The sequence below is a fragment of the Podarcis liolepis genome (genome assembly GCF_965112155.1).
Source record: "Podarcis liolepis genome assembly, chromosome: 10".
In the NCBI taxonomy this organism is placed as follows: Eukaryota; Metazoa; Chordata; class Lepidosauria; order Squamata; family Lacertidae; genus Podarcis; species Podarcis liolepis.
The window spans coordinates 68,892,201-68,904,272 of NC_139562.1; the positions used below are offsets into that span (position 1 = coordinate 68,892,201).

Consider the following 12,072-nt stretch of genomic DNA (forward strand, 5'->3'; position numbering starts at 1 on the left):
ACATAGAGTCCTGCCTGGCAATTTTAAACTGATAAGCCCCTGTCAGGCTTCCAGTTGCCCTGGACCATGGCTCAATGTACTTTGTGGGGTTGATATTAAACAGCTGCAGGTTTTGCTCTCTCTCTCTCTCTCTCTCTCTCTCTCTCTCTCTCTCTCTGAACCCACACAGTTTAATTTTCTTTTTCTTTTTTTATTATACATTTTTATTAGTTTTTTAACATATCATTTCCAACAGTCATTTAACATACATTCTTATCTTATACAATATTTTAGACTTCCGTCAACTACCTCTGAAAAGTTCCCATTCTTTATCACTTAATCTGCATTTCTTAATTTCTCTGTTACTTTTAATTGTCCTTAACTGATCATTCTCTTCATAGTCTTCCTTGCAATATTTTGCATAATCCTCCGTACAATCTGTTTATTACAATTGCTTTTCAAATAGTTCAGATATTTACACCAGTCCTCTAAGAATCTCTGGTCCCCCAGGTTTCGAATCCTTCCTGTCAGTTTGTCTAATTCTGCATAGTCCATCACACAATTTAATTTTCGTCCATGTGGGTGAAAACAGGTCACCTGATGTCATTGTGATTTCAGGTGATTGACAAATGGGTAGCCCATGGGGAGTGAGAGAAATAAAGACACATGAATATAAAGGGTCACAAGCAGTAAAATGGTTATAGCAACATGTCTTGTGGGATGTTGTGACAAACAGTCAAAGAAAGATTTTAAGGCAACTCTGAAAACACAGTCCTTGAATATAACCGGGTGGGCATCTCAGTATATTTTAGTTGTGAGTCCCACTGATTTCAGTGAAACATATTTCCAAATAAAGACAAAGCAAATGAACTTCAGCCCTGATTGTGCATGTGTGCATTTGTATGTTTTTATATATACTGACTTCAGGCCTTTCCAGATTATTTTTTCTCTACAATATAATATATTTATTTTGTGGGACCAGTGTTGTCTTCTTTCTCTTATGGAGATATTACTGGATAACTCAAACTATTTCTCTAGCTGCTGCATCTATTGCTTTTGCAAATGCTGGGTAGGATGTCGTTCCATAGCTGCAAAGAACTTTTTTTAGATGTTGCTTGTATGATAAGAACTATACATGGACATCCCATTACCCACATCTGTGACAATGAATGGATTGTTTGATTGTTTACTTATTTTGGAGGCTGTGGGCTCCCCTGCTGTGACTTTTGATGGGATAGTGTTTGTCCTCTTGATCATGTGCAAGAGCCTTTGCATTTCAGGTCTAGCTCACACATGCATGTTCACCGCCTGAGATCAAGTGATGAATGGGTAATCTCAGAAGCAGCAGTGATAAAACCTTCAGTTCATCTCAAAGTCAGTATTTTCCAATGGAGTTGGTTCACATATGCACGTGTGAACCAATCTCACATCTGATTTCAGCAGAATTTATGTCCACATAAAAGTGGTGAGGATCACATCATAAATCTCTTAATATCTTAATATCCAAGTACTCAACTCCTTTGCGTATCAGGTTGCAAAATCCTCCTATACTAAGAGACATAATGAGACATAATTCTTTCTGTTTTGCTTTTTATTTCCAACAGAATTTCTATGAGAAACCAGCATTCGATTACCCTATGAACCAGCTCAGTGTGTGGCTGATGTTAGCTAATGAAGGGATGCCCAAAAATGAAACTTTCTGTTCTGCCACCCCATCAGCAATGATATTCGGGAAATCAGATGGTGATCGCTTTGCAGTGACACGGGATTTAACACTGAAACCAGGATATGTCCTTCAGTTCAAGGTATGCATCATTACAGCTTAAATTAAGAGAAAGCCAATTGCCCTGACCTTATTCAGTCAAGCATCTGAACCTATTCATATAGTGATTCTGAGATGTTTAACTAAATGTTTACCTCTAACAAAACTTTCTCTTCCATTGGAATTCAGACGTAATCTCTGGCCTTTATATGGATTAGGCCTTTGTTTAGCCACTTTCACCACATTATACATCCCCCCCCCCCAAAAAAAACCCCACACAAGATCCTCATCCAGGTTGATTGTTGTAGCAATGTGACTGTAAATATGAACAAGTACAACTGCAGTATACATTTCTGGGAAGTAATTAATTAAATTGGAGAGTGGTAAGGTCAGCTCTTGCAAAGTGTGATGAAAAGACAGTCAAACCATAGTCTAAAAAAATGGTGGACTAGTTCAAGATTTGATTGGAATGAAATCTGAAGGGAAATTAGGGGACTATCAACTCTTGAGTAGGAACAGGAACAGGCTGGGGGGGGGGGGAGTCTGCTACTGCCAGCCCCAGCCCCTGCACCATGGATGCCATGTTTGCCTGCCATGATGTCAGGCAGTCGGGTGTATTGAATTTTTCAGCTTTCAGATTCCAAAAAGTTGTAATGTGACTTGGGAATTCAAATGATATTCTGGTTAAATTAATATAATTTAGTTTTGCTTGGTAAGTAGAATGTGTGTAAAATTGCATAGAAATTAAACTATTGCCAATTACTTGCAATTATACTTTAAAGTAATTTTATTTTTATGTATTTATTATTATTTTTACTTAGAATTACTTGATATTTCCAGAAGGTAAAATTTAAATTCTTTGTTTTTCCCGAAAGAAGTTTATGTGCTTCTTCATCTAACTGCCCTGAGATCTGCGGATGAAGGGCGGTCTACAAATTAAGTAAATAAATAAAAACATAGACTTACCAAGCTAAATATTGTCCAGCCACAAAAATAATAGCAAGTTTGAATTCATCACACCAATAAAAGCCCCATATTCTAAAGACTTCGCTGTAGAAATTTGCAAAAATTTAGTTTCACCCCCTAAAATGACACACCCTAACTCTGCCTCCTAGGTTGTGAAAGTACCCCACGGCCTGACTATTTCCTAGCCAGGTGGTGGGACTTGTCCCCTCTTCTATAGTAAACATGTTGATTGTCCGTCTTACATGATCTTCAAGATTTACTGTCACCAGAGCAGCAAGTATTGCAGTCAGGGGAAATGGCAGTCACATCATTCCTGTAATGTCAGAACTAACTGTTAGACGAAAAAGAAAGTTTATGTGCTTTGACAAGCTGCTGTGTCTGAACCCTAATCAAAATTTTATTGAGTTTATAATGAAATCCCATTGTGAATTCTAGGGATCGACTGCGATAGAATTTTAATGAACTAGCCACAAGTACATGATCCTTACATAATTGGTGGATACAGGCACTGAATAATTTACAAACAGAATTATTAAAGACATCACATGTTTACAGGCAGCTTTTCAAATATAATTCCCACCATTCTACAAATAGGGAAGTTGGCAAGGAGCCTGGGGATTTGTAGAATAATCTCATTCCGCTTTGACATTACAGTGACGAAATGCCACGCAACCTGAGAACTGCTTTGTCTCCATGTTCACTGTGGGTTTTTTGTGACACTCTCTTTAAAGCACTTCCACTTTGGGGTGACCTACGTGCATCACTTGCTTTTCCAAAGTGGCGTACAGCACTGCAAACTTCACAATGCCACTAATCCTGCTTTGGAATCAAAGTCAGCAGAGGTCTCTTCAAACTGTGCAAAGACAGTGACCCCGAGGGGAAATTCTCAGCCTCCATCTCTTTCTGTTCTACTCTCTGGCTGAGAGTTCCTGTCTCCACAAGCGCTCAGTGCAAGGAAGAACAGAAATTTGTATGGATGGTAATAAAGCAGGGATCACTGCAGATGGTGACAGCAGCCACGAAATTAAAAGATGCCTGCTCCTTGGGAGAAAGGTGATGGCAAACCTAGACAGCGTCTTAAAAAGCAGAGACATCACCTTGCCAACAAAGGTTCGTATAGTTAAAGCCATGGTTTTCCCAGTAGTGATGTATGGAAGTGAGAGCTGGACCATCAAGAAGGCTGATCGCCGAAGAATTGATGCTTTTGAATTATGGTGCTGGAGGAGACGCTTGAGAGTCCCATGGACTGCAAGAAGATCAAATGCATCCATTCTGAAGGAAATCAGCCCTGAGTGCTCACTGGAAGGACAGATCGTGAAGCTGAGGCTCCAATACTTTGGCCACCTCAAGACTCCCTGGAAAAGACCCTGATGTTGGGAAAGATGGAGAGCGCAAGGAGGACGACGGAGGAGGAGATGGTGGGACAGTGTTCTCGAAGTGACCAGCATGAGTTTGACCAAACTGCGGGAGGCAGTTGAAGACAGGAGTGCCTGGCATGCTCTGGTCCATGGGGTCACGAAGAGTCGGACACGACTAAACGACTAAACAACAACAATAAAGCAGGGGCTCCTCCAAACAAGCTGGTCTTCATCCTGATTTGCTTGCACAAAGTTTACGCAGAGGTTATGCAATATCCACCCTCGATTGAGCATTTGTTTTTATATGTTTGCAGGCTGGTTACACGACAATGAGCATCAGTCCTGATTTGCTTTCAGGATATTTATACGTCTTCCTGTTAATCATTCATCCCATAATTTTCAGTGCATTTCCTTCTCAATTTCCTAACCTCATGCTGGGGTAAGATAGTACTTTAAACTCTTTCAATTGTGTGAACCTAGATTTCCAGCTTGTGCCTGAGAAATCCTCCAAAAATAGTATTTAGTGTTTACCCCTATAGTTGCTGGGGGCAGAGAACCTCAACAAGTACCGGTACTTAGGCATTCAGTAGTATTTTCGTAATAGATAAAAATCTTTACAGAGCAAGTTTGCTTGAATTCTTGGGAGAAGGAAGCAAGCTTCATGCATGTCCGAACTCTGGCTGTGAGCAGGTCGAAGTGGGGCCATCAGGCCCTCTGTAAAAACCGTTATAGCTCATGGCTATAGCATGGTTTATGGATCATGGCAGCAGATCTAGCTCCAAACCTTTGCCTGGCATGAATGGGATGGGGTCGGCTTGTTGGCATGTTCGAGTCATTTTCACATATCTCTTCATCCAATTGCCACCACAACCCCATACACAATGAGAATGAAAAGGGTACCGTATATAACATTATCAGGCCCTCACTTGCTGTAAGAGATTTGTGGAAGGAAAAAGTAGGGAGAAGCTTGGCTGTTCTGTTCTCCTCCACTTTGGAACTGCTACCTCATTCTCTGCAGCATAGAGATAACATCCAAGTGGAGGAGAGAAGGAGAAAAACAGCCAGCTTCTGGAGGGAAGTTTGTGTTGTGATAGAGATTTGGGGCGAAAGATGCTGGAAAATTATCTTATCCCTTTCTCTCTCTTCTGCAGAGCTGCAGGTTTCCCTAAGCAGTTTTCAACCTGGGCAGAGATGCCTGAGTTGTATCCACTCTCACCCACCTTTGAACATGTGTTCCCCACCAAAAAAACTTAGGCTAAAATGAACCACATATACAGTACTATGCTTTACCAAGCAGCAATGGACTCAAAACATCAGAAGTCACAGAAATATGAGGCTTTAAACATGTGGCCATTCGGTCGGCACCAAGATTGAAAAAGAAGATTCCTAAAACAGTATTCAAGAAAAAAGAATTAGTTTTATCTCAGGAACAAAACATGCACTCTTTGTGTTAATGGGTTGTGAGAGTCTTCCAGCTGGGAAGATTCACCACATGGAGTTTGGGGAGCTGGAAACCAGTGATAACCCCCTGCTCTTAAATTTTCTTTCTTCTAAATTAAGAAAGTAGTGGACTAACCTAACAGAAAGCAAAGACTGCAAAATGCTTCTAAGTCCCTCTGAGGAGAATGTGGCCATAACTAGGGGACTTTCTGAAGTTGCTTGCCGTGTGACTACCAAGCTCGTTTAGAGCAAAGAGCTCTTAAAAGTGGTCACAACCTGTTCAATACAGCCAGTGTGGTGCAGTGGTTAAGAGCGGTAGACTCGTAATCTGGTGAACTGGGTTCGCGTCTCCGCTCCTCCACATGCAGCTGCTGGGTGACCTTGGGCCAGTCACACTTCTCTGAAGTCTCCCAGCCCCACTCACCTCACAGAGTGTTTGTTGTGGGGGAGGAAGGGAAAGGAGAATGTTAGCCGCTTTGAGACTCCTGAAGGGGAGTGATAAAGTGGGATATCAAATCCAAACTCTTCTTCTTCAATGCATTGTATGGTAACCCTAGTAATGAGCTTGCTTATCTGTACGTTTCCTTGGGGTCCCCAGACAGAAAAGAGGTTTCACTAGATAAGTGGGTAAAGTGATGGGGCATTGGCACTCACCTGGCCTTCTGGCAGCTGGCTCTTTGCTGCTTACCAGGAAGCAGAGTGGGAGACATCAGGGAGTTTGGTTTGCAGCAAACATATCAGCAGGAACATCAGATTGGCCCAGGTGGTGCATTTCCGCTACACCTACCTCCCCGCATAGTGACTCAGCTGCTCAGAGATGAGGTGAGCACCGCCACCCCACCAGCTGCCACTGGGTTTCACTTGGCATTAGCTGAGTTTTAACCTGAGTCTGGGCAAGCAACACATAACATGGCATGCCATGACTCCTGTCCCTTGTTTTGGATTAGCGCAACTGGAAACTGTTCTCCTGGAGACTCTTGTTTTTTGCTCTCAGAGGCTTAATAGGATTTCTGAATTCAGCAAACAGCTTCTGATATATGTAAGTCAGATTAGCTTTTTGGCATGACTTATATTTTAAGCCAGGAGTGGCAACCATTTTGCCCCCTGGGGACAGGCACGCACAGGTTGAGGAATTTGCATAGTGCAGCAGGTAATAATGTTCTGCAAATCAGAGAAGGCTTCATTTGCATTTGTACATTCTCCCTTCATTTGATAAGTTGCTCACACATTAGCGTAGCATTTCTATAAGGTTAATAGCTAGCTAAATCAAGCTACAGGTATTGCCTTAAGTACTGAGGGTTAACTAATATGCATCGTTCTTCTTTCAGTTGATTTGATGTCTCTTATTTAACTTTATCAAAAGCATGACTTGGTCTTTTTCCAAACCACTTGCTTACACAAATAATCAAGAGCAGGTTAAAAGCTGAAATTCTGAGAAGTAAATGCATAATTGTATCTGAAGTTTTGGAAGGGCAGAATTTGGTGAAGCACAGTTTCGATACTTCAAATGGGCCAGAGAGTTCATAGGTGATACACAAATGGCATCTACCTAAATATATTCCCTTCCCTCTTCCTCAGAACATAGGCACCATGACTGTCTGAAGTAAAGTGCACTTGCCCATAACATTTATGCTGTCTTTTTAAGGGCTACAGTTATGTTCACCCACACCTGGGCCACCACCTATATTTTGCAGGAGGTATTTATATTCACAATTAAAATGTATTCAGCTGCTCTGTCACAACAAATACCCTTTTTTTAAAAAGGACTTTTGCCACCAGGAAAGCGACAGGGAAATGCACTAATAAGTGTGGGATAAATTGTCGAGTGGTGGGAAGACATACGATATAACTTCCACGTAAGCAAATCAGAATGAATAGCCAATAAAAAGCAAACACCGTATGACCCTGTAAGCTGTGTGCAAGCAAAGGTCAATGGATGCTCAATGAATGGGTTGTCTAGACAAGACTCTGAACACTGTAAGACTTACTTCTGAGTAAACATTCATAGGGCTATACTGTGCATTTTTGATACTTTGTTTAAGCGGGAATGTTATGGTACTTTCAGTAAATGCTTTCCGATTGGGACAGTGCCCTACAACCCCCTGGAGATAAATACAGTGCTTCAGAATTAGTATAGAAACCACACAATACCCAATTATAGTGGTTTTCAACCAGTGTGCCATGGTACCCTGCGGTGCCTTGAATGGTGGTCTGGGGTGCTGTGGACAACACTGGCCTCTGTCCCTCTTTCCTTCCCTCCCTCCTCTGATGCCCTCTTGCATCTCTGCCTCCCAAAGGCTTGCACAGCTGTTTATTGCAGCAGGCAAAAGATGCCTCTGGGCGGCCCCTCTCTTTGGGGTGTGGTGGGGGCAGCTCAGAGACCACGAACGACAGCAGGGGCTGCCTGGAGGACTCCCAAGGAGAGGGTAGAGGTGAGGAGGCTGAGGAAGCACTTCACAAGGGAGGGTGTTCAAAAAAAGGTGAGAGGCTGCCAGCTCTGCAGGCAAGGAGTGACATAACTGGGCTCCTGAGCCCCACAGAGGCGACGCAGAAAGAATGTAGTTGGTTATGGGAGCCGTGGACTCAAAAAGGTTGAAAACCTCTTCAGAAACTAACAACATCCCCCTCCAGTTATCTTGAAGTTCTCTGGCAGGCAGATTCATAAATGTAAATGAAGACATGAATAGTTAAGAAAAATAAAACACAGCATTACATCTGACATTTGCACTCCCTTCTGATTTTCCACCATTTCTGTTTCTGATTTTTTAAAATTTATTTTGCAGCTGAACATAGGTTGCACAGATCAGTTCAGTAGTTCTGCTCCGGTGCTCCTTCAGTATTCCCATGATGCTGGGCTGTACTGGTCATTAGTGAAGGAAGGCTGTTACCCAGCATCGCCAGGGGTCAAAGGATGTGAAGGAAGCTCACGAGAACTGACTGAGCCAACCGCATATTACACAGGCGACTTTGAAGACTGGACCAGAATTACCATTGTCATTCCAAGATCTCTTGCCTCCAGGTACGGGTTGTGATGAACTTATGGCGCATGATAGTTTTTTTGTTTGTTTGTTTGTTTGTTTGTTTGTTTGTTTCTGTTTTAGGCTGCAAGAATCTGGCAGCTACCTCAATTTTCAGGCTATTGTTGAAGAAACCCCAGAAAAGTAGTTTCTTTATAAAATTAGAACAAAACAAAGCACAGCATTTTATTTTTTTTAAAAAAATATCTTTTAGACATGCAAGCTGCAGTAAAAAGAAAAGAGCATGTTTCTGACAAATAACATTTTCTTCCTTTGTATTCCCTCTTTCTTTGGGATTATCAATTAGGTCTGGAAGGCTGGCTGGAGAGCGATAAGCCCTCTGAATAAAATAAGCCATATCAATAGGATTAATTTCATAAACAGTTACTCCTGGGTAAAGAAGCAGCAGAAGGGCATTTGAGCTACTGTGTAATGTGCCGTGTCATTGGCTGATGATGATGAGTGTTAGGAAGACTCCTCTGTGCAGAGCGAGCAAAACTCCGGTTCAGAATATCCAAAACATTCTCCCAGCTGCAAACAGAAACAGAAGGACTAACAATAGCAAGTGCCTACCCAGTACAGAGTAGATCATCCAGTGTGATTTCTTTGGCTCCTACCTCTGTTGTGCCTGAAGTACTGCCGTGTGCACCATTTGCAGTCGCCACAGCCGGTTGTTTATTTATTTAGGGAGGCATTCAGCTCAGTTTTACTCAGAGTATACCCATTGAAATTACATGAACAGGACTAACTTAGAGCTATTTCTTTCAGTTGGTCTGCTCTGAATAACACTCAGCTGAGTGCCACCCTAAATAAAAACCTAACCAGCTGTGGTGTTGAATACCACTTTTCACTCCACAAAACCATATTCATATTAGTATGAATATGGCTTAAAAACAGTAAAAATTTCAGTTTAAACAAACACCCCCAGCGAGCAAGGTCACAGATGATGAAAGTTGTAGTCCAACAACATATGGGAATTCACACTTGGGAATAGCTGAGAAACACTGGGTTGTTGAAGGAAACCATGGTTTCTAATCCTGGATTATCAACAAACCGGTTTGTTTTGATTTTCTCCAGGTCAGACATAGATATAAACTTTGGTTAGTACAGGCCAGGAACACAACCACAAACAGGGAGTTTGCCTATATAAAACAGGGAACAATGCTTTCAGTCTCCCCTGTGTGGCCATGTCAGATGAGAAGAAAGGTGTGGGGAGCATTTAACATTTCAGCTGAAATAGTCCTTTGTGTGGCAACCTATGAGCTCTATTTCAAAGGAACAGATACTAGGGTTGTTAATGCATCTGGAAGGGAAACATGTAGTTGCAATGGATTTTAAATGACAATTAGGACAGGTGCTGTATAGAAAGCTGTATTAGCTCCAGAATCCCAAGCTACTGTATCCATTATAGATTCAGATGCTATTAGTCATTGCTTTTACTCTCTGGAAGTATGGCAATATTGTAGTATTTTGACAGGTAGGAACGGATTCCTTAGGTTCTAGGAAACAGCACCTTCCAAAACAGTCTTTTCCAGAATTGAGATGGGCAAATCACAGCCTAAATGCCTTGTTCAAAGAAAAAGTGTGTGACATAGGTAGGAGTTTATCTTGGGACTCAAGCACGTATGCACATGGACATACTCCTTGTGCACGCTCATTTCATGAGTTTTCCTGCCCCCCTCTTCTCTTTTGCTAGCAGTAGTGGCCAAGATATTTTGTTGTAATGTGTGTGTGAGTTTTCAGACTGGCTCCTTCTGTTACTGCCTTAACAAATATTTACAGTGCATGGCATGCTGTGTAGCAGGGGGAGCTGGTGTCTTCATGGTGAGAATGTATCAAATAATCAGTGTGTGTTGCAGTTTAAGTATTTTCCCCTTAATTAACCAACAAACAGAAGTGCCAAGTCACACAAAGCTGACACTAACGAGTTTGCTTTGCCCGACACAAATAGCACCAAATCAGTAGCGACAGTCTGTTTAGCATTATGTTCTGCAAAATAATCAGGAATAGGAAGCAAAAGCAAAGCAACATTGCCCAACCCGAAAGGAGTGCGGATCGGCATAATTAAATTCATCCCGTTGCCATTACAGATGGGGTACTGTTACCTCTCTCAATGTGTCAGCTGTAACTGTTGTATGTTGACAGATTTACATCCCAGTGCTAAATATATTCCCTTGTAAGTAAGTTCCATTAATAACAATGGAATTTGCTTCCAAGTTTTAATACATTATGGAATTATTTATTATGTTTTTCTCATGAGTCCAAGCCACTCAGAGAAATATGCATAGATTTTGCAGTTGGTTTTCCCAGCCACGTACCATATATTTAACTTCAGGAATTATATTGCACCTTGCACCACTGACCATTCTCTGGGCTCGTCCAGTTTCATGGCACACATGCCCAATTTATATTATTGACTCTTAGGAGAAGCTCTTAGGAGCAAAGTAGAGAGTACAGAATTGAACTCGCCTGCCTGTACTACTGCTGCACATCCATATACTGCTAAAATGTTTGTATAGGCCCAGCATACATATAGTCAATAACATGGCTATTTGCAGGACAAATCAGTTGTGCAATTTGGACTACTGGTGTTAGACTTACATGTGGCTTAAATACATAAAATCTAATATCTACATGAGTTCAGACTAGGCCTGGAGGCAAAGCAGTCATGCCCAGTGACAGGGCGGGCGGGCGCATAGAGCCAGTATCACTGCACCTGGTGGGAAGATTATCTGAATCAGACAAAAACAAACTGCAGCTTCACCTAGTTTCATGAATGGCTGCATTTAGACTTGCCGCACTAATGTAGTTCAATTGGATCGCCATCATTTTAATGATTTACAACAAGTTTTGTTTAATATTAGTTATATAAGCATATACCTATGTACAAATAAATACTATGTACATCTCCATTGTGTGCAAGCCATTGCAGACCATTACCTCATGGTAAATGTTTTATAGCAGTAGCAGTGCATGCACATCTTTTTGAAGACTAAATCTATTCCTGTTATCACAGAGTTCTTCTTACTATGTGGTATCTACTTTGAGAGCTTGTGTAATATAGCATATCTTTCTGACGTTCCATGTAGTTTTCTGCTTTCAATATTTCTATCCATACAGTAAAACCAGATTCCGCTGGATCCAAGAGAGCAGTTCACAAAAGAGTGTGCCCCCTTTTGGCTTAGATGGGGTATACATATCAGAGCCTTGTTCCAACTATTGCAATGGGCACGGGGATTGCATCTCTGGAGTCTGCTTTTGTGACTTGGGTTATACAGGTAAGACATTGGTTTATAAAGAATTGCTGTGGATATCAATACGTAACATTCCGTTCATCCATTTGACTGTGCTTATATTTGGGGAGGGAAGAAGGAACTAAACATTATATTTGGGAACTGTTGGCAGTGTGTGGAGCCTGAAACTAATTTTTCATGCACACAGCAGCTATATCTATATGCATGTAGGCATCTGGGAGAATCAGCATTGAGACTGACTGGTTGTTTGGCAAGTAGAGGGAACAGAAATCCAGCCTCCTGCTCTTGTTGCCAAA

General features: G+C 41.6%; 1 protein-coding gene across 2 annotated transcripts in view; it reads left to right on the forward strand.

Moving 5' to 3' along the window:
- RELN (reelin) overlaps positions 1 to 12,072 on the forward strand; it is a 311,434-nt gene that overhangs the window by 221,885 nt on the left and 77,477 nt on the right. For both annotated transcript variants that reach the window (XM_083463882.1, XM_083463883.1), the window contains 3 exons: positions 1,584 to 1,784; positions 8,289 to 8,524; positions 11,643 to 11,800. In XM_083463882.1, the coding sequence (XP_083320008.1) occupies positions 1,584 to 1,784; positions 8,289 to 8,524; positions 11,643 to 11,800 (595 nt within the window). The remainder of the gene's footprint in view (positions 1 to 1,583; positions 1,785 to 8,288; positions 8,525 to 11,642; positions 11,801 to 12,072) is intronic.